The sequence below is a fragment of the Buteo buteo genome, chromosome 2 (genome assembly GCF_964188355.1).
Source record: "Buteo buteo chromosome 2, bButBut1.hap1.1, whole genome shotgun sequence".
In the NCBI taxonomy this organism is placed as follows: domain Eukaryota; kingdom Metazoa; phylum Chordata; class Aves; order Accipitriformes; family Accipitridae; genus Buteo; species Buteo buteo.
The window spans coordinates 54,193,510-54,218,910 of NC_134172.1; the positions used below are offsets into that span (position 1 = coordinate 54,193,510).

Sequence of the window (25,401 nt, forward strand, 5' to 3'; positions counted from 1 at the left end):
TCAGGTGTCATTCCCCTTCACACTTTCTTAGAGATGCTGATTAAAACACCTTTCATCTTGTCTGTAAGAAGCTAAATAAATTGAACTATTTTAGTTTACCATCAGAAGTCTATAAGTTCTGAGCCATAAAAAAATTTTATAACTCTTCTCTGAAAACGCTCACACTGAGTCACATTTTGGAAATCTTTACCCTAGGATTAGACATGGTAATGGTATTTATGCCATCAAAATGATGTAGAAATGCCATCTTTATTTATTTATTTCCTTCACTTTCTGGGCAAACATGCTGCCACAGCATCCTTTGGATAGTGCTGTAAATTGTCTAGACTCCTGATTTATTTGAAGTCTGGTTTAACTGGCATTTCACTGACCATTAGAGAATGGGGAAGTACTGTTCATGATTTGAAAGAAAACAACCAGACACTATTTACAAATTCCATAACAGCTGGCATGAATAAAACATGTTTTAAATATCCAGATCTCTAGCCACAGGTAAACATGGAAACTATAGTTAATATCAATGTAACTGTAGCCCTCTGCTTTTTTTCTAATCATCAGGCAATTATATTATATTAAAAGCATATTTAATTGATTTCCAAGCAGGTTTTGCTTTAAAGAAAAAAAAAATCATTTGTTCTATTAATAGTAAAGGCCTTCCTGCTGAAATGAATTATTTAAAATCCCTGGAGATACGTCATTTCCACTATGTATTGCCATTCTGCAATGGCAATGTATTACTTAAAATGCTAGTGCAACAGGAAGGCAAAATCAGACCATTTTCTAGAGCAGAACCATACATTACATCTGCATGTTTAATGCATTAGCACTCAGTTAACCCATAGCTGCCAAGCTCTTTTCTCAATCAGAAGTCACAAGAAAATGGGGTTTGCTCAGATTTGAAAATACAGGTTTTTTCACAAATAGGTGAGAAAGTAGCATAAGAAGCTATTGATATGAGCAATTTTAAAAATAAAATAAAGCTTATATTGATATAGTATCTCATTCTTATAACCCTAAACTCCATCTGTTTTCCAAAATATGAAGAAATACAGACCCTGATCTTTGCAATTTTTTCAAATTCCCTTCAAGTATAATGATGTTACGGATGTTGCAGAAGACTAGGTGTTCGATTCTCAAAAGAGTCTGTAAACAACAGCAAGAAACAGCAGAACAGAATTTAAATCATATGCATCAGAATCAGAAATTAATGAATAATTCACCAACCAATAATTTTCTTACCTGTTCCTTTGCGCTTACAGGATGTCCATGAGTTCCTAGCAGTTTTGTTGATTTCATCCTTCACTGAATTTAGTCAACTTCTTTATTTTACAGTGTGACTTACAATCTTTCAGGTAAAGACAGCAGTTTGGGGTAGGCAGGAAGCTCATAAATGAGCCATTTCTACTTCCCTTTTGTGCACAATGGAGTTGGTCAGGGGCATCTGCCAAGTCAGCACATCCCCATCGAATTCCAGCTAGCTGGAAGTCAGATTAATATTTTCATAAACAAGAACTCCTTTCACTGATCAGTAAGCAAAAGGTTGAATATCCGTACCCTGAGGATTAGAACATGGAGTCAGATGTTTCTCTTACCAGCAGATATACAGTGAGGAAAACATGATCCATAGAGCCCCGTCTGGGGGTAGCATCTCGCCCTGTGGTTTCATGGTTGTAAAACCTGAGCCTGCTGCCTTCCCTGTAGCTGTTGCAGAAGTGCAGGGGCAGATGCTGAAGTATGTACTTTTACAAAAGTTTTACCCTCTCTCTGCATCAGCTGCGATAGTTTCAAACCTTGAGGTCTTTTGAAAGAATATTCTTTACTTTCTGCTCTGTAAAACCACTCCATAGGAGAGGAACTCTTTTACATATCCATCCTTCTCACATATTTTCAGCAGAGCCCGTATTGCTGGATTCAGAGGAATTTTTCAGTTGTCTTGTCCCAAACTTTGGTTATGTCTAGGCCACATATCATGATAAGACCCAGAATTGAAATGTCTTCCTCACCCTACACCCCCGTTTCCTTTCGAAATAAAGCTTGGGCATTCAGGGCACAAGCATGGTGCAGTCTGATAGCACCTCAGTCTGCATATCAGAGCAGAGCAAAGGTCTGCAGAACATATCAGCAGGCTTATCCACCTCACAACATGCATTACTTACATTGGCTTACGCTGAGACTATTTCCTTCTTTTATAATGTATTTCCACTGATGCATGTGTATGTTTTCCTTGGCCTGTATGGTTGCTGGTTTGGCATCATTTTTACTGGAATTAAAGAAACAAGGAAAGAACAAAAGTATCATTAAGTATTTTCAGAGTCTAAGATTAAGCCTAAAAAAGTCAAAACTTAACGTGAAATAGGTGCTTTCCATTATATGGTAGCACACATTGGACAAATTAATGTTCTGTGAAAGTCATCATTAGGTACCTGAGGTAGAGCTCTAATTTTAATAACTTGGCTTTATACGACCTGCTATTGCTTCTCTTAACATTTGTTGTAATTCATCTATTAAAGACAGCAATAAAAAGTCAACAGATATGTGAAAGAAGCATCAGAGAATTGTTTCAATTGAAGGCAGCCAGACTAAATAGTGTCCTTTTCCTTATCAGTGCTTCTGTTACATTTTGAGTTATGTATCTACATTTCCATTTAAATTTTATCCCAGTTTTTGTATTTTTTTACAGTGAGGCAAATTATCCCTGACATTATTTATCAGAGCAACAGGAGCTTCAAGAATATATGCAAGCTTATTGCACATAAAGGATTCAAGTTTTTAAACAGAAAAAAAACCTTTATTTTATTTTTTCTGCAATGTATCTATGTTTTTTTCTGTGTCTGTATCCCATGTTGATCATGTTTCTAATTTAAATCTGTGCAAAAAGAGACTTCATTATAAAAGACTGCAGTTGACATTTATTTTAAAAAAAAAACAAACCTGCAAAAGGCTAAATCAATGCATTAAACCAACAAAAGAGATTTGGAGTGGTTCCTAAAACAGTATTAACTATATCTTTATAGAAATTTCATCTGAAGAGCTCAAAGCACAATGCAAGCCTTAAGTTTGCCTCACATCATGCTGGTGAGGTATGTGCCTCCTCCTGTGTTCCAGATGAGCAGTGAGGCTGCAGGTCTGTGACAGTCTAACCCAGTAAAAAATGCTGGGTTTATGGTCCTGCCTTTTTCTCTGGATCTACTATTCATTTACAGTCTCTGGCTTGTCCTTGCTCTGGCTCTGATCTGATCTACAATAACCTGGGTCAGGGACCTAACCTGGGAGAAAAAGATCAGTGAAGCACCAGTGCCACACTAAGGAAGGAGCTGAATTGCAGTAACAGTGGCTTTCATCAGCCTGAGGAATTACACGATTGCCACCTGAATCTGCTCCTTTTCTGTTGTGTTAAAAAAAAAAAAAAAGAAAATATTTTCAAATATCACAATATTAAAAACATTGTTTGTAAGTTTTTCCCTAACCTTTCAGCAGGGGAATAATCATCTATATTTCACCAATAAGAAGTCATAATATCTCCTGTTTGATTTTCATAGTCAACTTCCTGCTTTCTCCTACACCAGGAGGAGCTCCATCTAAAAACCTGCACACCAACTTGTCATTTGCTTGGGCTCTCACACCTAGTGTATTCTAACCTTGTAGACATTTTTGAGCAGGAACTGTCTTTTTGTTATGCAATGTTATAGCACTTAACACAAAAAGCCCTTGTCCATGTCTAGAGAAGTATTTAATATGGGTGATAAATCATAATAAAGCAGAAGAGAAATACTATATTGGTCATGATGATAACACAGCCCCTTCTTTACGCTGTTATTACTGAAGTCAATAGCAAAGGCGTATTGACTTCAGATGGTGTGAGATTAAGCCTTACAGCATTATTATTCCATATCATTTTGAAATTTTTTTTTTTTTTTAAATATCTTCAGCATAAAGAAAAACCTTAGCTTTGTAGCAGTACACACACACACACACAGGCTGGATTGACAATGATACAGCTGTAGATCTATCCACAAGGTTAATATAATGTGTGCTTATGTATATATACCTTACATATATATCTTTTTATATTTTTTTTTCCCAAGAATACTAAGGTGATGTAGGCATTATGTTTGCCAACATTGATATGTCTGTTAATCTCAGCGCTCCTGTCAAGATTAGTTTTATTATCTAAGCGAATAGTAATTTAAAAGAAATAGCATTTTCTTGAACTTCTGCTTAAATCCCAGCAACTTCAGATAAAGACAATCTGCCCTGGCGTGACGTGACTTGAGAACTGAAACTTCAAGTTCCTCAGAAACTGCCATCCACTTTCATCTGTGTAACGCTCAAAGCCACACTGTGTGTTTATATTAAGCTCAAACGAAATTAATGAGTTTTTAAAGAAAAGTAGATGTAATGAAAAATCTTAAATATAATTTAAAAACTGTAATTTAATACAAATTCATGACATCAACCTCTGTGTATGCAGAGGTTCTATTTAATTTTCATTAAATAATGTAATATCTTTTTTCAAATATCATTTGACAGTAGTAATTCTTTTTTCATTATGTGTCTTACATTGAATTGATAGCCTAGTATTTCATACAAAGGCTGCAGGCTGCTCAGTTCTAGCTGCTTACACTTGAGCACCCACTGGATGGCAGTCACGCACAACTTTGGAAAGAATTCAGCTTGGTCCTTTACTCACTGACCTAAGAAGAAATCCTAGGTGACGTGTCTCTAAAAAAAAAAAAAAGTTTTCTTTTATTAGATAATGCTAGTTTCGAACAAAGACAAGCAATAAAAGTGGGCGCACAGAAAGCTCACTCTTCCTTCACTGTTGTCTGGTGTGTCTGGTGGTGCACCATTCCATTTCAGGTGCCAGGATTAGAGAAGGGCATAGCTCAAAGCTGGCCATGGAAAGCAATGCAGGCATCTCTTGTCCCACAGGACATCCCCCGTGGGACAGGAGGTGCCAGAGCTGGCAGTGGAGCAGGAGCTGGCTCTATCGCTAAGCAGAAATGCTTGCCCCTGCTGATGGCAAGGCCAGGCAATCAGTTATCAACCGTTTTTAAATGGAGATTTATTTCAACCAGGAATCAAAACAACCCAAAACTTCAGAGTCGTTAAACCCTTAAACAATTAATAGCTGAACCCATTCTGAAATCTTTCCTTGACTTCAATGAGATCTGGAATATCTATGTAGGTAGATTGATTCAGTTATCGATTCAGTACAAGAGCCCAGTTTAAACTAATAATTCTAAGCAGTAAACTGGCTGTATGTGTTAGAGCCGGCAACGTAACACAGCGTTAGTCTCCTTGTTGCCACCCCGGGCTCCTGCACGTGACAGGATCTTTTGCCCCTGCACCACAATGGTATATATGCTCTGCCACACTGAAGTCCCAAGAGGAGATAAGGTCTCTGGAGGGGTTTATTTATTTTTTTCAGTCTGGCCAAGATCACTGCTAACTAAACAGTTCCGAGGTGGGGGGAAGAGGGGCACACCTGCTCGTATCTTTGACTCCTTTTTGGCTGCACCAGAAGGCTGCATGGTTTCACCACCGGCACGCCCTGCTGCAGCCTCTCTCTTTGAGCTTTGCCACAGAAGTCCCACTGGAGGACTCCAGTGTGCAGGTATGGATATGGGTCTGCCTCTGCCTCCCTGCTGTGCTTGTGTAGGGATTTGCCAGGGGAATCCATTATGGACCAGCTTTTCCACATCCTGAACACTAACTGAAGACAAAGGGAGTTTCACCCCACCACAGCTGGCAGGATTTGATATTCTGTATTTGTGCATGTAAATGGTCACAGTGATTCATCGTTTGAACTGACTTTTCATTTTCAGGTATGTCCTGCAGACACAATTAGCATCCTCAGGTAGAGGCAGCCTGTACGTTAGGCAGGGATGACCTTTTTATTACTTTTTCCTAATAGTTACTTGATAGTGGACACCCAGACCATGGCTATAGCTCTAGCATACCCACAATACATTGATAAATGAAATGATAGATTGATGATGATTTTTATGATTTATTAGTTTCTTATCAGATTAATGATGATCTGATCAACCCCACTGCTCAGATTCCAAGTCACAATAAAAAGAAATATTTAAACATTGCTCCAAATTGATTTTGGAAAAGGAAGAACTTTAATGTCAATGATATCGACAAATACCAATGTACGTGGTAGTACGCCAGATTATTTTATCAGAGTTACGTCAGCATATTTTAAGTCATACATACAAAAGGAGAACCTAGAAGATGAATCCTGTGCAATCAGAATGCATCAGAAATAATTCCACTGCAGGCAAAGAAGTTAGATGAGGTTAAATTCTTGACATATGAGAGGCTGGAGAATCAGGGTTTTGTGGATCACTCTTTTCACCAGTCTTTTGCTGATATGCCTCTCTAAAGTCTATACCTTTAGTTTAATAACCATACTGGTATACACCATGACAGCTCTGAGCCATTCCTATTTGTCTTCTGAAATAAGAAGGTAGTATCTTTTTCACCTGATATGCCTGCAGCGCCCATTGACAACAGGTCTGACACTTGAGATGGATGCTGGAACACTGATTTCTGTTCCACCAGGGAAACCAGCAGCAAGCACTTAACTGGAGTTTGTACTTAGTAGGACCTGCTGTGGTTAAGGTGGAGATCTGGTTTGTATTTTAACTCTTTGTATTCACTTCACTGCACCCTTTCAAAAATAACTTTTTTAGCTGAAATTATATAACTCTAATTTCAGGTAAAATATGTATTTCTGCTGTTTATTAAAAATCTGAGAAAAGCTGTTCAAGATACTCTAAACAAACTGAAAATTCTTAGTTTCTGAGTAAGAAAAGGGAGCTATGTTTTTCCATATATTTAGCTCAAAAGTCTACAGTTTAAAATTGGGAAATAGCCAGCAGTCATGCTAATAAACATTCATGGCCAAATTTTAAATAATCAGTGTGAAAACTAGTTATGATCAATTAAAAATCATTTCTGAACATGAGTACTTGCTAGGTGTCTTTTGTCATCTGCAGAGAACATTTTCCCTCTCTGTCTATTATGTATATACATTTCTATATACATTTCTCTTCTTGGGGTTTTATGGGGCAGTATAAGAAAGACAGGACCCCTTTTTTCCCGTTGTTATAGTTTTTTTGAGATGATTGCCTTTGCAGATTCATGGGTATGACATCAGTAGGCTTTCCAAGTACATGAGCTCACAGTATTCCAGGGTATCAGGGGATTCAGCCCTTCAGTTCTATGGTATCTGCCATTCATTTACTTTTAACCACTGAATTGAACATTTGCATTATCATTAAAGCAAACTAATCCAATATAATCATATTTTGAAATCAGAAATATGGCAAAAAGATACGTGAAAAAATTGTATGCCCTTTAGTGTTGTGGTTTCTCCAGAATTACTTCTGCAGTCTATTATACCCTGTGAAGTCTTAAATCACATATGTAAGTTTCTGTTCTGATTTGTGCCAAGGTAAGGCCAGAATAAAATAAACAATTGTTGTTCTGCCCTCTTTAAGCCTGTGTAATAAACATGTAAAGCCAAGAAAATAAATAACAACAAAGATAAAAATTCACCTCAATTACCTTTATGAAATGTGAACATCAAAACTATTGAGCTGTATTGAACTATCTTAATAGTGCTATTACTAAGCATAGGGAATTTATTTTATTCCTCTCTCTTCACATTTTTCTGTTAAATAGTTAAAAACCAGGGAAAAAATATGTTAATGTAATGTGATTGGTGTGTCATATTGGGTAAAATATGAATTTCCTATAGATTAAACTATTTAGCTAACTTGATTACTCTTGAATTTATTTTTTTAGGTCTCACTAGGTGTCATCACAATTAAATTAAACAACATTTCAACAAGAAAATAATAAACATGAAGTGCAAAAAAAGTATGTGTTATTAATTTATGACTTTCTGAGAGAAAAGGACAATGCCCAACACCTGCATTAGTCTCAAATTCTCAGCTATTTAAATCTAGCTTTAGCAGTAACATGGGTCCCAAGTGGAAATTTTCTATTAAAATAATAAGCTGTTTTATTGTTGATGCTGATGCTGTTGTTATTTTTTAGCAATCATATTGAAGCACACAAGCAAAAGCTGAAGTAATTCTACAGCAACCAGAACAAACAGATGTCCAGTATAGGTATTTTCCAGACCTTGGGAACTGTGGAGATGGCAGATACAGAAGGGCGGGCATTAACTGTCATTTTCGCTTTATCAAAATGAAAGCGGAACATATCAGACAGAGTTTTAAGTGGTGGCATAAGCTCCATAGAGTAGACCTGATTCAGTAGCACTGTAAGAAGGCAGATCAGTTCAAAATACTCATAATTTCTTTTCTCTTTCCCCAGCTTGATCACTATCCTCCAACAAGTTACAGCCTGCCAACAGCATCTGACATTCAGTTCAATTCCCCAAAGGCACTATTCCTAGGAAAAGTTATAGGTAAGATTTCATTTTATAACTGATTATTTTCTTAGGTATTTTCAGAGAATACTGAAAACCATAAGCACGTGGGACATTGATGTATGTCGTGTTTGCAGCAGGACACTTGCTGCACATGTCATTCTTGACTAGAAAGTGGTGATATTGGAGTTACCTAAAGGAAGGGTTATGTTCACCTTGTCACATAGGCTGATGTGCACACAAATAAGTGATTGCCTGCCCAATGCGTGGAAAAAGACAGATACGGGTAAAGAGATGTTTGTAATACTGTATTTGTAAAGTTTCATTACCCCCTCAGTGCCAGGTGGAGAGAATACAAGGAAATCACTGAGACTACTGCTTCTATGAGGAGATATGGAAGTTAATTTGAATATTATCATTCACTGTGAAATGATCATATGCTTTGTATAATGCCTTTATCCATGCAGTCAGCCTTCTTACCCAATGCATCCTCTTGTGCACTAACTGTCCCTCATCACTCTGGCAAAACTGTCACTTTCTCGCTGTGAGGCCCACCAGCAAGGTCCTTTGGAAGTCTGTAACACCTACAGCAACACTCATCTATACATTTTCCATCCTCTTTATGGACTTCATCGTTACTTCCCAATGCAGCAGCTTCCTGGCCAGCTCCCCAGCTGAACTTAGGAGGCAATATAGATGCATCTTAAACTGGCTTGGCCTTACTTTCAGGCCATCCTACTTTCATTGCTTAAATTTTCCACTACTGGCATCTTACATGAATTTCCAGGGTTACTCACTTCAGGAAGCAATTATTCCCCTGACATTTACAGCTTTTAAGGAGGGTTTTTTCCCCTTTTCAGAGATAAGAGGGTTTTGATATTATTTCCTCTAAGTGCTTTGTACAGGGATGTGGTTGCTTGAACTGCAGTGAAGGGTTTAATCCAGAAAATTGTAAACTTTTCTTTGTTTAGTGTTGTAAGGCAGTAATCTGTGAACCCCGTGCACTGATTTTTGAAGTGGAAAAGCACATAGCTAATGTCACTTTTTGAAGATACACTTTTCCATTTGTTTAGTTTCTAAAATTTAACATGTTGACCTTCTGTGAAATAGGAGATTAAAAGCCTTTAAAATGGTTGGTTAGCAAGAGAAACATGAACTATTTTCTGGTACTTTCCAAGTCAGTTCTGTAGATATACAAAAGACGATGCAGTCTGATTTTGGTGAATGTCTGAAAACTGGGTGCATTCTTACCTCACCACAGTGAATTAGAGCAGTTGGACTGGAGCTGACTGTCTGCCTCAGCCAGGCTGCTGGCTTCTTCATTCGTTAATTCAAAGTGAGGAGATGGAGGACTTGAGGCAGAGCATTCAGCAGCTGGAATAACTCTGCAGGCAAGGAATGGGGCTTCACTCTTTCAGGCCAGGTGATTGTCAGCTGAAGGGTGTTGCAGTGTCCATCTCCTATAATGGATTCATTGCAAGGGACGTTCTGTTTCCTTTGCTACTGCCTCCACAGCTCAGCCCTGTAAATAAGCTTAACTTTTTTGAATGGATGTTTGGATCCAGCCAAAAATGGCGCTTTCCCAGCCATTCTAATCAGGCAATGCTCTGGAGGAGGCTGAACAGGGAGTGTGAGAGAGAGAAAATGGAGATAGGCACACAACAGAGAAAAGACTACAGCATAAGAGATAAATAAGAGTGAAGGGAAAGAAAAGGAAAACCCCTAAAACACAGAAGAAAACAATGCACTGTAGCCTCTGGTGTAAAAAGAAAAAATGGAAGAAACACAAAATGAAAGAAAGCAAGAAATATCGTTTACACTACACTCATTTAAAATACCCCAAGCGCAGTCAGAACTCTGCAAGGAAACCACTTCTTATTCCTTTGAATTCCTCAGCTGGCAGGTGAACTAGCAATATAGTCATGTAACCACATAGATGAAACTGTGACACAGGTAGGAGGTTTAGTCTTTGCACTTTCTGAGCTGAATTTTTAAGCAGGTTGGTAGCACTACAAAATCAAAGTCCACCCAGCTGTCTCCCACATAACCCCATGTCCTAGTGCTGGTTTCTTTGCTGTGATTAAATACTCACATTCTGAAATTTTTTTAGGCTTTCATGGAGATTAAAGGAGCTGCAAGAACTGGGCAGCTCAAAGGGTCCATGACATGATCTTTCATGTCTAGGATACTTGTTTCAATATTGGCAGTGACTGAAAGGCATGATAACCACCTGAGAGGTCCAAATAAAATCAGTTATCAAACCAGTTCTGTTCCTACAGATCTATACCCACATCACTTCACATTTGCCTCATTTGCAGTCATGTATGTGGTTGAAAATAGAGTTTTAAGTCTCCTCTGACTGCTACAGTTGGATCCTACCAAATGAGAAACGAAGCTTGGTAACAGAACAATATCTGTATTCTGCCTGTTAATGTCAGAAGCTTGATCATAGGATTCAACAGACTTTTTCAGAATAAAGACGTATACAAAGAAAAAAATAGCAGAGGTCAGTGAATAAAATTTGATTTTTGTTATGGAATAAGAGAAGTTTTAAATACCTAGGAACTTACAATTTGTATTCTCCTCACTCTTTATAAATATGCTAACCTGACAAGAACGATTAAAAGCAAGTATCATATCTAGAAGTTGAAAGAGTAAACATAGTCCTGATAATATCTGCCCCATAAATACCTATGGTACAGTTGAAGATTGTCATCAGGAAGCATGAAGCAATCACATCTATCACTGATGCCCGCCTTCAGCTCCTCTGCTAACTTAAAGACTGGGCACAGGGAAAGGCCTTGAGATGCCCTTGTCCTGGTTTCAGCTGGAATAAAGTTAATTTTCTTTCTAATAGCTGGTATAGTGCTATGTTTTGGATTTAGTATGAGAAGAATGTTGATAACACACTGATGTTTTCAGTTATGGCTAAGTAATGTTTAGATTAAGTCAAGGATTTCTCAATTTCTCATGCCCAGCCAGCAAGGAGGCTGGAGGGGCACAAGAAGTTGGGAGAGGACACAGCCAGGACAGCTGACCCAAACTGGCCAAAGGGGTATTCCATACCATGTGACGTCACGTCCAGTATATAAACTGGGGGGAGTCGGGGGGGGAGTGGCTGCTCAGGAACTAACTGGGTGTCAGTTGGCAAGTGGTGAGCAATTGCACTGTGCATCACGTTTTGTATATTCCAATCCTTTTTTTTATTATTGTCATTTTATTATTGTTATCATTATTAGTTTCTTCTTTTCTGTTCTGTTAAACTGTTCTTATCTCAACCCATGAGTTTTACCTTTACCCTTCCAATTCTCTCCCCCATCCCACTGGGAGGGGGGGAAGTGAGTGAGCGGCTGCGTGGTGCTTAGTTGCTGGCTGGGGTTAAACCATGACAACCCTAAAGGAGTGATTGTGGGTAGGTTATATTTCTGTTTTCCTGTGCTACTTGATTTTAAGCCTCAGACAACCATTTCTGAAGATGCTATTTGTCATCCGTTCTATGCTTTTGTTATACATTGTACACCCCTGCGATTGAATACTTCATTTTTTAACATCATAGGATTATATTAGCAGGTTGGGAATATGGTTCTTTTGCTTCCTCTTCTCTGCTTATGTTACTGTCTTTGCAAAATAGAATATTTTATTAAGCAAAAGATCAAATCGGAACTAAAGAGAAAAAAAACCACCTTCTATTCTTTCTGCCAAAGAAAAATTGAACTTCTCTGCAGAGACACGGATTTCCTGATGTAAAACTGCTGTGCAACTGACCACGTCTATTGATCAGCTTTACTGTGCAAATCTCAGAGTAACGTTGAATGAGGGAAGAGCAGTTAACATGGTTACATGATTGCAGCAGTTTGAAGGGCAAAGTAGACACAGAATCCAGTATCTTTAAAGCTTCTAATTCTCACATCTTACTGGCTAGGCATGTTTCAGTGGCCCAGAGGGATTAGCTCCAATGGAAGGTCTGGATACGTATATCAAGTTACAATTTGTACCGACCTGCAATTACACTCTCTAAATGGGCAATATGGGAGTAGCCTCCTATTTCACTGCTAGTCTGTCATCAGTTACATTCAGTTTTTGTTGTTCCCATACTATGCAATTCTTATTTGTCATCAAAAATGAATGCAAGGCCCTATTTGTAAAGATAGATGGGTTTTTGAAGAGCACTCTGGAACAATCTTACTAAGAAACTGACCTTCCACCTGTCTTATTTCCATTTTTATTAGTGTTATTTGCATAGGAGCGGCCGCTTCTGCCACAGCTGTGCTTGCTGTGATAGCTCATCTGCTGCCAGTCAGAAATGATCACTTGTACAACACCTACCACAATGCAGCACCAATCTCTGCTCTAGGTGTTAGAACAATATGGCTGATTAATAAAATGGTGACAAAACAGCTCTGTGCCTCCTAACTGTTCACAATATTTTCTGTAAAGCAGGAGGGTCATATCAGAAACAAAAAGAAATTTTTGAATTGCAGTTGTAATCAGGGAACATTTCTTCTTCTTTAAGTTGAGGTGTTTTCTGCTTTCCTGAAATAATTTCCAGAAAACGCAGTTGTTCACTGGCTTGAAAAACACTGATATAAAATATTTTTAGCCTTCTGGGAAACTGGAGGTAAAGGCATTCAGTATATAATTCTCACCCAGTTAAAATGGAGTATGATTTGAGGTGTGAAATAAAGCTGAAGGAGACAATGAATGAAAAATCCTGTTTTACATGAGTGTGTAGTAATAAAAATAATAGCACTAGAGAAATGAATGATTTTATAAAAAAAAGATAGAAGGGAATTGCTAATGTTTCAAGGAAGTTCTTTAATCTGTTATTTAAACATACTTAGGCATTGGTGGCTGACGCATATGAGGTAAGAGGGAAAAGCTGGCTATCTAGATGACCAGCTATGAAGAGAAAAAACAAAAAGTAGACAATGTGACAGGAAGTGTTATACATCACAGTTCAGATCTGAATCTACATTCTCATTTAGGCTGCACCTTGAGACTCATTACTGAGGTAGAATAAAGCAGAGGTTTGATCTTCCCACTAATTGTAGTGGGTTTGGATGCAGTGCTTAGGTTTGCCTTCACATCCTTTCTGAAGACCTACACCCATTTCTGTTATGTCAACTTGCTGTATAGGGAACTGATGTCATAGTCTGTACTTTATTACTGAAAGTGGAGTATTTCTTTGGGTTTTAAAATGTATTTATAAAGAATTAGCTACACATAATTAAACATGATTTTGTAAAAGCATAATTCTGGTAAACAGAAATAATTTGAGAGTTTCTTAATAGGATATTTGAGCACAGAAACACTGAGATCAGCCAAGAGTTGTTCTTGAGAAAGTGGCAGGAAATGTGCAGTAAAGGAAATGTGCTCCTTGTCTGTTTTCCATCTCCACCAACCACTCCAAATCAAATGATATAATTTCAAAAATACCTAAGTATCCACTTGGAAACAATCAACATAGTACAGGTAATCTATAACACCTATTACCAATTTCAGAACTGACCATTGTCCCTGCAGCTAATCTCTGTAGGCTCCATTTATTTCTCTGCCTCACCCTCGTGTTCTTCAGGTACTTCCAATAAGAGCAGCAAAAAGGGAAATACCTTTCAGATCTGCCTTCCTTCTTACAAAAGTAGCTGCCATCACTCTACGACTAAAGAGACATCCTGGAAATCAACCCCAGGGGCCTGGAGTCTTTTCTCAAAAGACTGTTCCTCAAGAAGAAGAGGTAGAACATCCACCTCTAGCTGTGTTATTTCCCTGATGTCAGTGAAAGGATCTTTTTATTGTTCCCTAGCTGGAGTTCCTCTGTTTCTTCACTGGGGTGTGCAGTGAAAGTGAAAACTGGTCAGGAGACATTTTTCTGGATTCATTGTGACATTCACTGCCTTGGACTGGTAGGAGGTAAGACCAGCTTACATCTAGCCAAGTAATTAGTTTCAAGTGTGCAAAGGAGAGAATGTAGAAAAACTTCACAAAAAGTAGGAGATAAATGACATTGCTTACATGACTTATGTCAGGTATAGAAATGGGAACTGCTTTTTTCTTGCATGGCATCTTTCCACAAATAGATGCTGAATAATAGGAGACAAAAGTTCAAAATCCTTTGAACTACCAGCAGGGACAATGGCAATTTTTCCAAGAGGTAACATTTTTTACTACTAAATAAGATACTTTCTTTTCCATAGAACAAGCCTGGCAGTTTGATGCTTCAGCACTTCTAGCTGAATAAAAGAAATTACCTACAATATAATTCATCCTACCAAAAACATCTTACACTTTCAAAACTAGCTTCAATGTCCATGTTTCCATACAACTGCAGAGGTTTATCACTTAGAGGGTTTGTTTCATGCCACAGGATGAACGTCTCATTTCTTTGAGAACATTCACAGTCATTGAAAAGGGGGTTTTGACAGGCTTGATAAAAAATCCTGTGAAGGACATAGGCATTGTCATCATTGGCACTCAGTTTGGGTATGCTGCTTGACAATGATGTAATCTGATAGGAAGTTAATGTTAGTCAAAGAAATTGTCGAATCAAATACCAGTTTAGAATTAGGTCTCTGATACTGTAAGGTACTTTGCTAAGCTCTTAAATTTGGATCCTAGAAGATAATGCAGAGCTGTAAATAGATTATGAATAATCTAAAAGTATTCTTCTACTACATATCTTTGACATGTATCTACTACTTCTCATGATCATGACATTAGCACCTCATTATATATATTAGCAGTGTGGCAGTCAGGGCTCCACAGCTTGAGTTTGCTCTGTGGCTCTCCTTCATTTTGCAGTGTAGACAGATAATCTGACTGCAGGGTAGTTTAGCCTACTTTGACTGATAATGAGAAGAAAATAGCTAGCATGCAGTAAATTCATCCACTAATTTACTTCAAAGTAACTGCCTACTACTCCATTTCTAAGCACCAGCATTAACATTCAGTACTGTAATCTCAGGGAGAATGCCTATGGATATTGTCAAATTAGGAGCCGTCCTGCTACAGTAGCAGTTGAATATTAAAGATGTGCTCTCCCCTGCACAAGTCACACATGAATTATCATACAAAAATATAACATCTGGACAATTTTCCTTCTCCTGTATAATAGCATCAGCCTGGTTGAAACTCCTCTGGGATTTGACATTGCCTCTCTCTGACCTCAGATCTGTCTATCTGTCCATATCTTACTCTTTGAAGCGTTTCTGGTTATGGTGGAAATGTTCGATAGCTCTTCTAGTTAAAACAAGAGCCAATGTAAAAGTAAATATTTTTTTTCTTTCAGATCTCTGAGGTTTTGACCTATCTGGTTTCTCTGAGAAATTCTACATACAAGCTCTATTCAGAAAGGAACATTTCCCATCTGTAGGCCTCCCATCTGAAGGGACACCATAAACACTTTGAATTGCCAGTTCCACCCCAATAACTTCCGAGGCAGAAATGAGGGCAGCCCAGGTGAATTTTATCTTTCATTTGAGGACTGAAATAAAGAAGAGAAGCCAAGAATATCCATTTATACCATTTGCCTCTCAGCATCCATGCTGTATCTTCTTCCCATTTTTCAGAATATTGTAGGATTCAGCTGCTGCAGCATTGGCCATCTGGCAGCTCCAGAGACAAAGAAGGTAGACCTCAGACAAGCTGGACTAAATTAGATGCTATGATAATCTCAGTAGTCATGAGTATAGCCAGCTCTGCTCTTCCAAAAATTTGCTGGAGTCATCTCCTCCCACTAACTTTTAACTCCCACCCTTCAGGTCATTCTTCATCTCTCAGCCCCTATCTCATACTTTGTAGCTGGTGGCTGCCCTTTCATTTGCTAATTGCACTATTCTCTGTAAAAAAACTTCACTGATTACTAGTCTTCAAATCTGTGGGCATTCAACAGCTCCAGAAGGTCAACTACCTTTTTTATTCCCCTTATGCTCTTTTAGCATGCATACCAGCCTGTAACAGAATGCAAGAGTCTCCTAGTTCCTAAATTATAAAGTTCTTTTCCTTTATGCTTTAAGATGTCTCAGAAGATTGTTTCATATAAATTGCTCTACAAAATCTTGCAGAGAAAATAATCCCATTGCTTTACAGTTCTTTCCAAAGTATTCATCTATTGGCTCTGGAAAAAAAAAAAAAAGAGAGATCATAAAGACATTTAATTTAGTTAGTGCCATTTTGAACAGACTACTTGCACAAGTCTTATCTGACATTCAAAACCATGTGATAACACTATTTAAAAGTAATGGAATAAAATGAAAACTTAAACTTCAGTAATTAGGGTGACCTTTTCCTAACTTCTGTATTTTATTAAGGTGGCATGTCTTAGTTAGACAATTTTTCCCTACCACAGGAGAGGAACTATTTCACCTGTTCTGTGTAATATCTAGTAGTAATTTATTTCAAATGTAGCTGCTTTAAAGGATCAAAAAGAGGAACTGAACATGACAAGATCACCAAGGGCATCAATAAAACCTGTTGCTGGCCCTATAAAATTATAATGGCATAGACAGCAAAATCAGAGAGCACCTTCAAGGCTTGTAAATCATAAAACAAAGTGTTACACAATCTGAAAATTGAAAGCCAAAGGCATACCTGAACTGGAAAGTGAGAGCATGTTATAATTTTCCTCCAAATATATTTGAAGGAAAAAAAAATCAGAATAGATTTCCGCTAAAATAATAGAAAGACAGAATTGACAAAAAAAATTGTCTTTACTAGGCCAAGGCACAAGTCTTTAAATTTTACATTATTTTACCTAACATGAGCAACCTCTGCCCATGGCTCCAGATAGGAAACATTCAAAAATAATATGAATGAGCACCTATGTTTTGATCAGAAACAGCTGTAGAAATATCTATTCTGGCCAGATTATTTTGATTGAGGGTGCAGATTATCTACATGCCATTCCTCATAAGGACAGATAAAGAAATTATATCTAATTCAAAATTCACTCGTTTGACAACTGAAAAAACCCTCAGTTTTATCTGACACTTGTTTCACTTAGGAAAGTGAAGGCAGTGGGGAAAAAAAAATCACAACAAAACAACTCATAGCCTGACAAAAATATTGCAATTAAAATTCTCATCTTTGGTCAGAAGAATGATAATCTCTCCAAGAGATTGTGTCTCCAAGTTTGTGGTCCAATTCAGAGAGATTGTCAGACAGACAAGAGAAGTGACTTGTGTCCCTTGTTTTGGAAGATCACTGGGATCAAGTCAACCCTCTCCCTCAACAGCTGTCCTAGTTTTCACTCCCATCAGCACTACTTTGAAGTTGCCCACGTCCTTTTCTGATCTGCAATGGCCACTTATGCTGGAAGCACCAGAGGTTTCCTAGAGCCTGGAGAGAGTTTGCTCAGATTGCTGGAGAAGCTTGGGAAGGGCAAGGGATGCGAGAGCTTCTGGGGTGTGATCTAGATAGGAATTTCATGGTATGTGCTACTGCACCTGAAATAATAAACCCCGAAATGAGAGTAGGACCATTGCCCCTAGCAAAGTGCTGCACTAATGCACCTTTGCATGTTGGGTCTCAGACCTGCCTTAGGTCTGGATGGCTTTTATTCTCTCAGAGAAGTCTGGACCTGTCCATGCAGATAGGTTTTAAGATGTACAGCTTTGTAGGATGAAATTTATCTCAGTTCAAAGGCTCAACATAAAATCTTTGTACTACTAAACTGTGTTTTAATCCACAGCCTTAAGTAGACCTTATATAGAATGTAAAGTCTATATTGCGCTGCTGTTGTTTGCACAAGAAAAAGTCACCTGTTCTGCATAAGTATAATCAAGACATAGTATAATAAAGTAAGCACGTTCCTCAAACAATATTAAGTAATGAATAAATGTGAAGATAAGATAATCTTTTTGTAGGTACTTGTATAGAACTAGGCTAAATTATTAATGGTGAATAATTTGCTTAACTCCTACTATCACAAAAAAAAAAGGGAAGGAAATAAATTATGGGAAGATAATTTAACATTTTGCTGTTAAGCCAGACCTTTGCCCATAGGTTACTTTGCATTTCTTTTAAAGGAAATGCTCTCATTATTTAAATTACAGAACAAAAACCTGACTGATGTCTTATTTTTAAGTGTTTCTGCCCAGCAAATTTTAAAGCTTTATGTATATACACTCTTGAAATAAGCCCTTTCTGATAGGTACAGTAATGTATTCTTCATCTGCGTATTTCAGGGAACAGTTAAAACACTCTTAGTTGCTACAGAGTAGGAACTTATTCAAAAGATTGCTCATGTCATTTCCAATGGCTTCAGCTACATCCATGCTGTAGATAAAACAGGTGTTGTAGTAGCATCAGTGACCTCACATAAAACTTGCCATAGCAATATAGCTGTGATACCACTCAACATGGACTGGTCGTCCCTGGTTATCTGCATGGTATTAAGGTGTTTCTTCGGAGGAGGACGCTGGGAATCAGTCACCCCAAACCCATCATTGCTGCTCGCGGCATCTCAGACAGTCACCACTAACAAGCTACAAACATACACCTAGATCTTTGCATCACCTAAGGTTTTCATGTGCCATTTCATATATTGTGAAATGTATTTCAGATAAGTTTCAGACTGACACAGTTTCAAGCTGAAACATGGCAGTCAGTCACCAAAGGGGGAAGGCAAGATCTTGCCCCTCGTTGAAGGAAGGAGTTGTTTACTAGCCAGTAAAATACAGGAGGTCTAGTCTAACAAGTAGGCCTTTATATATCTAAGGAAATGAAACAAATTGGGTTTATTTAATAATTTGGATTGTTTTCTGGATCAGAAATAAAAGAATGGGTTTTGGAGGGAAAGACGGAAACTGTCTGGACCCTCACAAGTCTTCAATGGGGACATCTACTATAACAGCTAAAATTTTTCACCAAGACACAGGAATGATGTAAATTTTTCTGAAAAGTCATGTGTGGTGAAAGATGCTCCTGGTAACGTCGTGGAAACTGTCTTTGCTGGTGTGTTATTTGATGTTATTTGAAAAGGTTCTGTCATGTCTTTTTTTTTTTTTTTTAATTAAAATATGTTGTCTTATTTGAATAACGTTTTACAAAAATTTTAGCAGTTTCAAGAATATAGTATCATATAGTACCAGGGATAGGATAGGATAGTACAGTACAGTACAGTACTAGGGATAGCATTGTTTTTAAATAGCTTCCTGAATTAGATTCAGAGGTTTTCTACAGCACAGTCGATATCACTAATGGCTCCTTGTGTTGCAATTTGGTTGTTTATTCTGATATTAAATCTGACATATTAGTAGCAGTGTCATGCCATTGGCCATGACAGTTACTGATCCTTAGATTTAGATGCCATAATAAAACTCTATTTAATCTGCAGTACAGTGGCTAGTTCATAAACACTTCATTTAAATACAACAGGAATAAACTCACATCTTTATAACCTTCTTTTTAGAGAAGCCTGTTTCCTCTCCCATAAAAGTACACCACTTTGCAGAAATCTCTCCTTTATGACTACATGAACTTATAAATCTATCTCAGTGATTCTCAGCTACTGAAATATCAGGGTTGTACTCCACTTGCAAATGAAGCAGTTGAGTAAGGTTACAGTCAACCTCCCACCAAAAGGTAATATTTTATTTTATTCAGTCTGATAGCAAGATAACATATACTGTCACTGTTTTTGTTACGCCTTCCTATTTTCTGCTTTCTGCAGAGAGTGTTCAGAATTTTACCAGTCCTCCCTGCTTTATTTTGGAGAGAATGTCAGCTGCCTCATTGTTACATAAAAATGCTTGTTGAACAGAATTGTCTCCTGATCCTTCTTATCAGTTGCAGAATCCAAACCATGTAAAGGTTTCACCATAATATATACAGTTCTTCAAAAATGTCCAGTGAGAGAAACATATTTGTCATTGAGTGTCAGAAAAATTGATTTGATTAAAATACTTAAGCTAGAATGCCCTCCCCTCCAAAAAAACACCTTTTTCTTTTAGAATAATTTGAAAATTATTTCTTGAGATGTAGAGGATGAGACACCTCAGAAATACTCTTACTGTAAGACATCTTCAGGGAAGAACACTACTAGTATAATTCATGAAGCTGTCATCTCTCTCAGCCAAATTTGAGTTGATTTTGGTTTAGCAGCTCGAAAATATGTACTTCTTCACTCACTAAATACTCACTTAACATAAAATTAACATAATTGCCAGCATCCTTTGGCTAATGGCAACCTCTAGTTTGTTTCTTGCTTTTACATTCTCATGGCATTCTTTGCAAGACAGTTAATAACATGACAAATGAAGACGGAAACAGTCTACTACTGCATCAATTAGACCAGGAATTAGAGACTCTCTTTCCATTTTCAAAGGTAACATCTTGGGTTTCCCTCTAATTTAAACATTGACAAAAAGATGCATTTAATAAGATAGTAGCCAAAGTTGACTTCCTAGCATCACAGGATGAGAGTCAGAGATAATAAAGGACATGCAAAGGCTAATGAACTCTCTGATAACTCATCTCCTATATATGAAAAGAGTATATGGAGCATACGGGAAAGTGCAGCAGTGTATCAGAGGCTAAAACTGATCTGAATCTAGAAGTACAGAAACCTGGTGACTGCAAAAGTTACAGAAGAAATAGACAGACATGAACTTCAAATACAGCTTCTCAAACCATTTTACTTTCTCTTAGGCAAATCCAAATATTACTTTTTTTTACCATTTAGTAAGACTACTGTAACAGTTGAGCACTTTCCTTTTCTATTCCCCAAAGAAATAAAGGAGGAAAATGTCCAAAAGCTTTATAAGCCATAACAAATCTTGGAGCAGCAGTGCAGGATAAAGAACTGGCAACGACATTCTCAGAAGACTGTAATGAATTCTTTTAAGATGAAGTTTATTGCCTAATTTTCTCTTTTTCATTTTTCCCATTAAATCCTTTGAAGAAGCTTCTTGGGAGAGCATAAATGGCTACTAGAAAATGTCAAGTGCAAACTAACTTTAAACTTGCCAAACTATGTCCTTCTTGTGATGTGGGTCTTGTTTTCACAATTATGAATTAACCCCTACAAAAACACCATGAATTAACCCCAAACACACCATGACACTTCTATAGCTAATAGTTAATACTGAAGGTAATATACAGGTGCTGCTATGTAAATATATTTCAGTCTCTATACTAATTCTTATATACTACATGTTGCAGTAATAGTAGTCAGAGCATTTATTAAGATGCTTTTTCATTATTATTTTTTTTCTCTAAAGAAATACAGTTTTCCTAGTAGAATAACTTTGTTCTGAGCCAAGAACATTTTTTCTATTAGTTCACAGTGATGTTTCTTTCATTCTCCCTAATTCAGTGTAGCCCAGAGGCCCATCTGTATTCATCCGTGTGGAATAAAAATGACCAGATAATAGGCTGGGATACTGTATTTTACCAAAAGTTTCTCAAGTATCTCTAATGTTACTAATTAATGTTAATGCTGCTCTCATGCTTTAAATATGGACAAACAGGACACTAATAAAACTTAACGTAGTCGGATCTGTGATCTGTCAGGCTTAGAAATAATCTGAATTACACTGAGTCATGCAAACTGGTTTTATTTTGAGTGACTTCTGCAGTAGACACATTAACATACAACCTAAAGAACAGTTCTAGCTTTTGGACAGTACATGTTTATAGAATTTTAAGGAAGTTAATGATGCCAACAATGTCTTTGTCATAGCATTCAAGAAGATGCTCTTCACTACTCTCGAATCCTGCTGCAACCACTGAGGTCCTCTGAGACCCTTAAGCTCTTTCCTGATATGTTAGAATAAGGGATGAGAGGAAAGGAACTGTGTGCACTGGTATTTGCCTCTTGTTTCAAATAATAAAGTCTTAGATGTCTGGCATGTAATTAAAGAATTGCAAAGCATTTTTAAAATCTGGTTTTGTTCTGGAAAGTTCTGGGAAGTGATACAATGAAAGAATATATGAAGGTGGACAGTTGAATATGGGTTGGATAATCTTCAGATTATCCAATTTCATTTAAAAGTTTAAAAGACAAGCTGTGAAAACTCCAAACATCTGTTAGAGGATTTAAAACTATAATCCTCATGCAGTCATCTCTAATGCCCAGAATTCATGGTGAGATCTGTTTAGTTTAAGTTAATATCCCCCAACATCTCATTTAAGTAGTATAGAAAAAAATTGGCAGTTGAAAGTCTCAGGTTTATTTCTCAAATGACTTTCAGAGATTAGATGTAGGTAGATTATTTTATTTTCTGTCCGTCAGCTCTTCCACCCCTAACATGGATGCTTGCTTTCTCAGAGGTGCTTGTAATGCTCATTAACTTGCTGAAATAAAATAATGCTAAAATAACTAATAGGTTCCATTTAAATATAGGTTTTCTTATGCTGTTTTCATAGTAAAAGTTTCTACCTAGGCTTTAATGGGTTAATTTAAAGAGGAATTCACAATTGCACACACTGAACAAGAGAAGTGGGAAATGTTTACATATAGCAGTCAACAGCTACAATACAATTTAAGTTTGGCAATGATCTGTAAAGACCATTTTGAGGACTTGATTCTAATGCACCCTATATTTTTGTAAGTGGTTCAGATAATGACAACTGTATTGTGTGAAAGGAACTGCTTTTCATACATATCAAGTAAGGTTCTTAGTTTTAATCATGAGATAACTTAGAAGATGAACTTATTCCACATTAGATCACTGTATTTGAAAAACATTTATTCCACCCATAGGAAATATCAAGTGACAGTGTGGAAAAATTGAAAAGTTTTGTAGGGGTTTTTTCCTACCAGAAAATTTAGCATCATCTCCACCTGAATATTCATCTGGTTGAAGCAGACAGTCTTTTAAAGCAATGAAGTTCATGATGGCAATCAAATCTTTCAAAACTGATCATGTTTTGGAGAGTGAAAGTACTAGGGTCAGAAAGTGAGCTGGTGAAAGCTGTAAGAGCTCCCTCTGCCCTAATGACCATGCTGAAAGGTGTACTGGCTGCAGGGCCATCCCTTCTGTGGGGAGAGGTGGTCAGGGGGTATCAGCAATGGAAACTTCAACCACAAGGGCTGGTGGGATGGGGACAGCAGAAAGGAAGGGTGAGGAAGGAGCTCAGCAGCTGTGGCCAAGCTGTATGCACACAGCTGAGTGCCTACTTGGTGTCACCTTCCCATCATGGTTACCACATTACTATTGTTCTCTGCCTCTCTGGGGACTAACTCCCATCTTGAAGGAAACCTGAAAATCTGCACTTCAGCAGAGCTAATGGCACTGGGTAGGATGCCTCAATAAGGATGTTAGCATCATTAGCAGAGCTGGGAGGCTCTGATAACCTTGCCTCCAATACCTGAGCCAGCTCAAGTACCTCTGCTCAGTGCTGCTCTGTGCCGTGTGGCCTATAGTCAAGTTTTCATTACTTAGGTGGCTGAACTGCTTTCCTTTCTGGATCATTTTTTATAAATCATTTGTTGTTTGATCATTACATTTCAGCCCTTGGGTGCATTTCTAAAAAGGAAATTGTTGACAGACATTTTTTCCTCCTTTTTAAGATGGTAGCTCATCCATAATTTCCCTTTTTTTTCTGGTTGCAATTTTATTAGCTTGCTGTAATACTGTCCTAACCTATGCATTCAATAACAAAATGCAGTCACTGCATTCCTCCTGCTTGCAGCACTCCTATCAAATAAACCATTTTCATGAATCAATGAAGGATGGATTTCATGCATTGTAATTATACCTCAACTGTGGTAAATTTTTTGATTGTTGTTGTTCCTGTTTTGTTTTGAAAAACTGGTGTCCAAAAATACTAGCAGTGATTTTCCTCAAATATTTTTGTTATGACAAGAATCATATATAAAAGCTAGTGGTTTTTTCAAATATCTTCAAGATAGTTGTTACTCTTCTTCAAATTATCACCTGCATCCATTCAGCTAAAGGCAAGCTAGGACCCTTGCATTCAGTAAATGATGCTACTCAATTATTTTCTCAATTGCCTAGATCTGCTTTTTTCTCTGGTAAAGTCATTCTTTTTCAATAAATTGTTGTCAGTTAAAAAGCCAGTCAACACAGTGTGCTAGATAGAGTATGAAGTGTTGAAGTACTAGAAGAGATATTGAAATAAGAATTGCTTTGGCACAGCAACCAGTACATTTGGAGAATGGGTCTAAATTTTAACGAATTGCACCTTTTCACCAAGATACTGAGCTGTCTGCAGTCAAGGCTGCTTTTCAGCTTTACCCCAGGGCACACCAGCAGCAAGAACCTGAGACATTTCTGGGCAGCCTCTCTTCTTTAGCCTCCTCCACTCTCGGCCCACACAGCCCTGCCATGGAAGGCACTGTTCCACAGCACCCTGCACAGACACTCACGGGCATTTCCACACACAGCAAAGGAACTGACATAGCCATCTCACAAGGCACACAGCCCTGCCGAGCTGCTGTGCCAGAATGAGAAGGCAGTATTTTTAAGAGAAGTTGTAGCTTTATCTCAGCTGAAGCAAATGGCATTTTACACTGGCATATACTCTCAGGTGCTTTCTTTACCTTGAAAAAGAAGCCTATTCAGCAGCTCTCCAAGAAGTGCCAGCAAGCTTGCAGGAGCCCACAGATTTCTCTCCGTTAATGCATAGAGCATATCTCAATTGCTTAAGACTGTTATCTTGACTTTGTAATAGTGTCCCCTCCAGGAATGAAGGAATACCTGGCTGACCGCTAAAGCTTGCATTGCATCTGGTACCTGGGTGTTGCTTGTAGTGTGCCAAGTCCTTTCTGCTGAGGAATTCACTGAAACCAGTGCATTAAATTTATGAAGGACTTTTTTTGTGGGAATGACGATGATAGGCTACACGCTGTCCTCGTACAGGAATATAAATAAATGGGAAATGTTAGAGTTGCATTGCATTTCCACTTTATTCTGAGGGGGTCAGAGAGGGAGTGGAGGACAGGGAGAAAGAGCGGGACATGATGAGCTTGACAGACAACCAGTTTGTGTTCAGACCTGGTTCTACCCTCTTTCTTGTTTCCCCCA

General features: G+C 37.8%; 1 protein-coding gene across 1 annotated transcript in view; it reads left to right on the forward strand.

Annotated features, from left to right (window-relative positions):
* CNTNAP2 (contactin associated protein 2) overlaps nt 1-25,401 on the forward strand; it is a 1,269,587-nt gene that overhangs the window by 1,184,899 nt on the left and 59,287 nt on the right. The window contains exon 21 of the mRNA XM_075054733.1: nt 8,359-8,452. Within this exon, the coding sequence (XP_074910834.1) occupies nt 8,359-8,452 (94 nt within the window). The remainder of the gene's footprint in view (nt 1-8,358; nt 8,453-25,401) is intronic.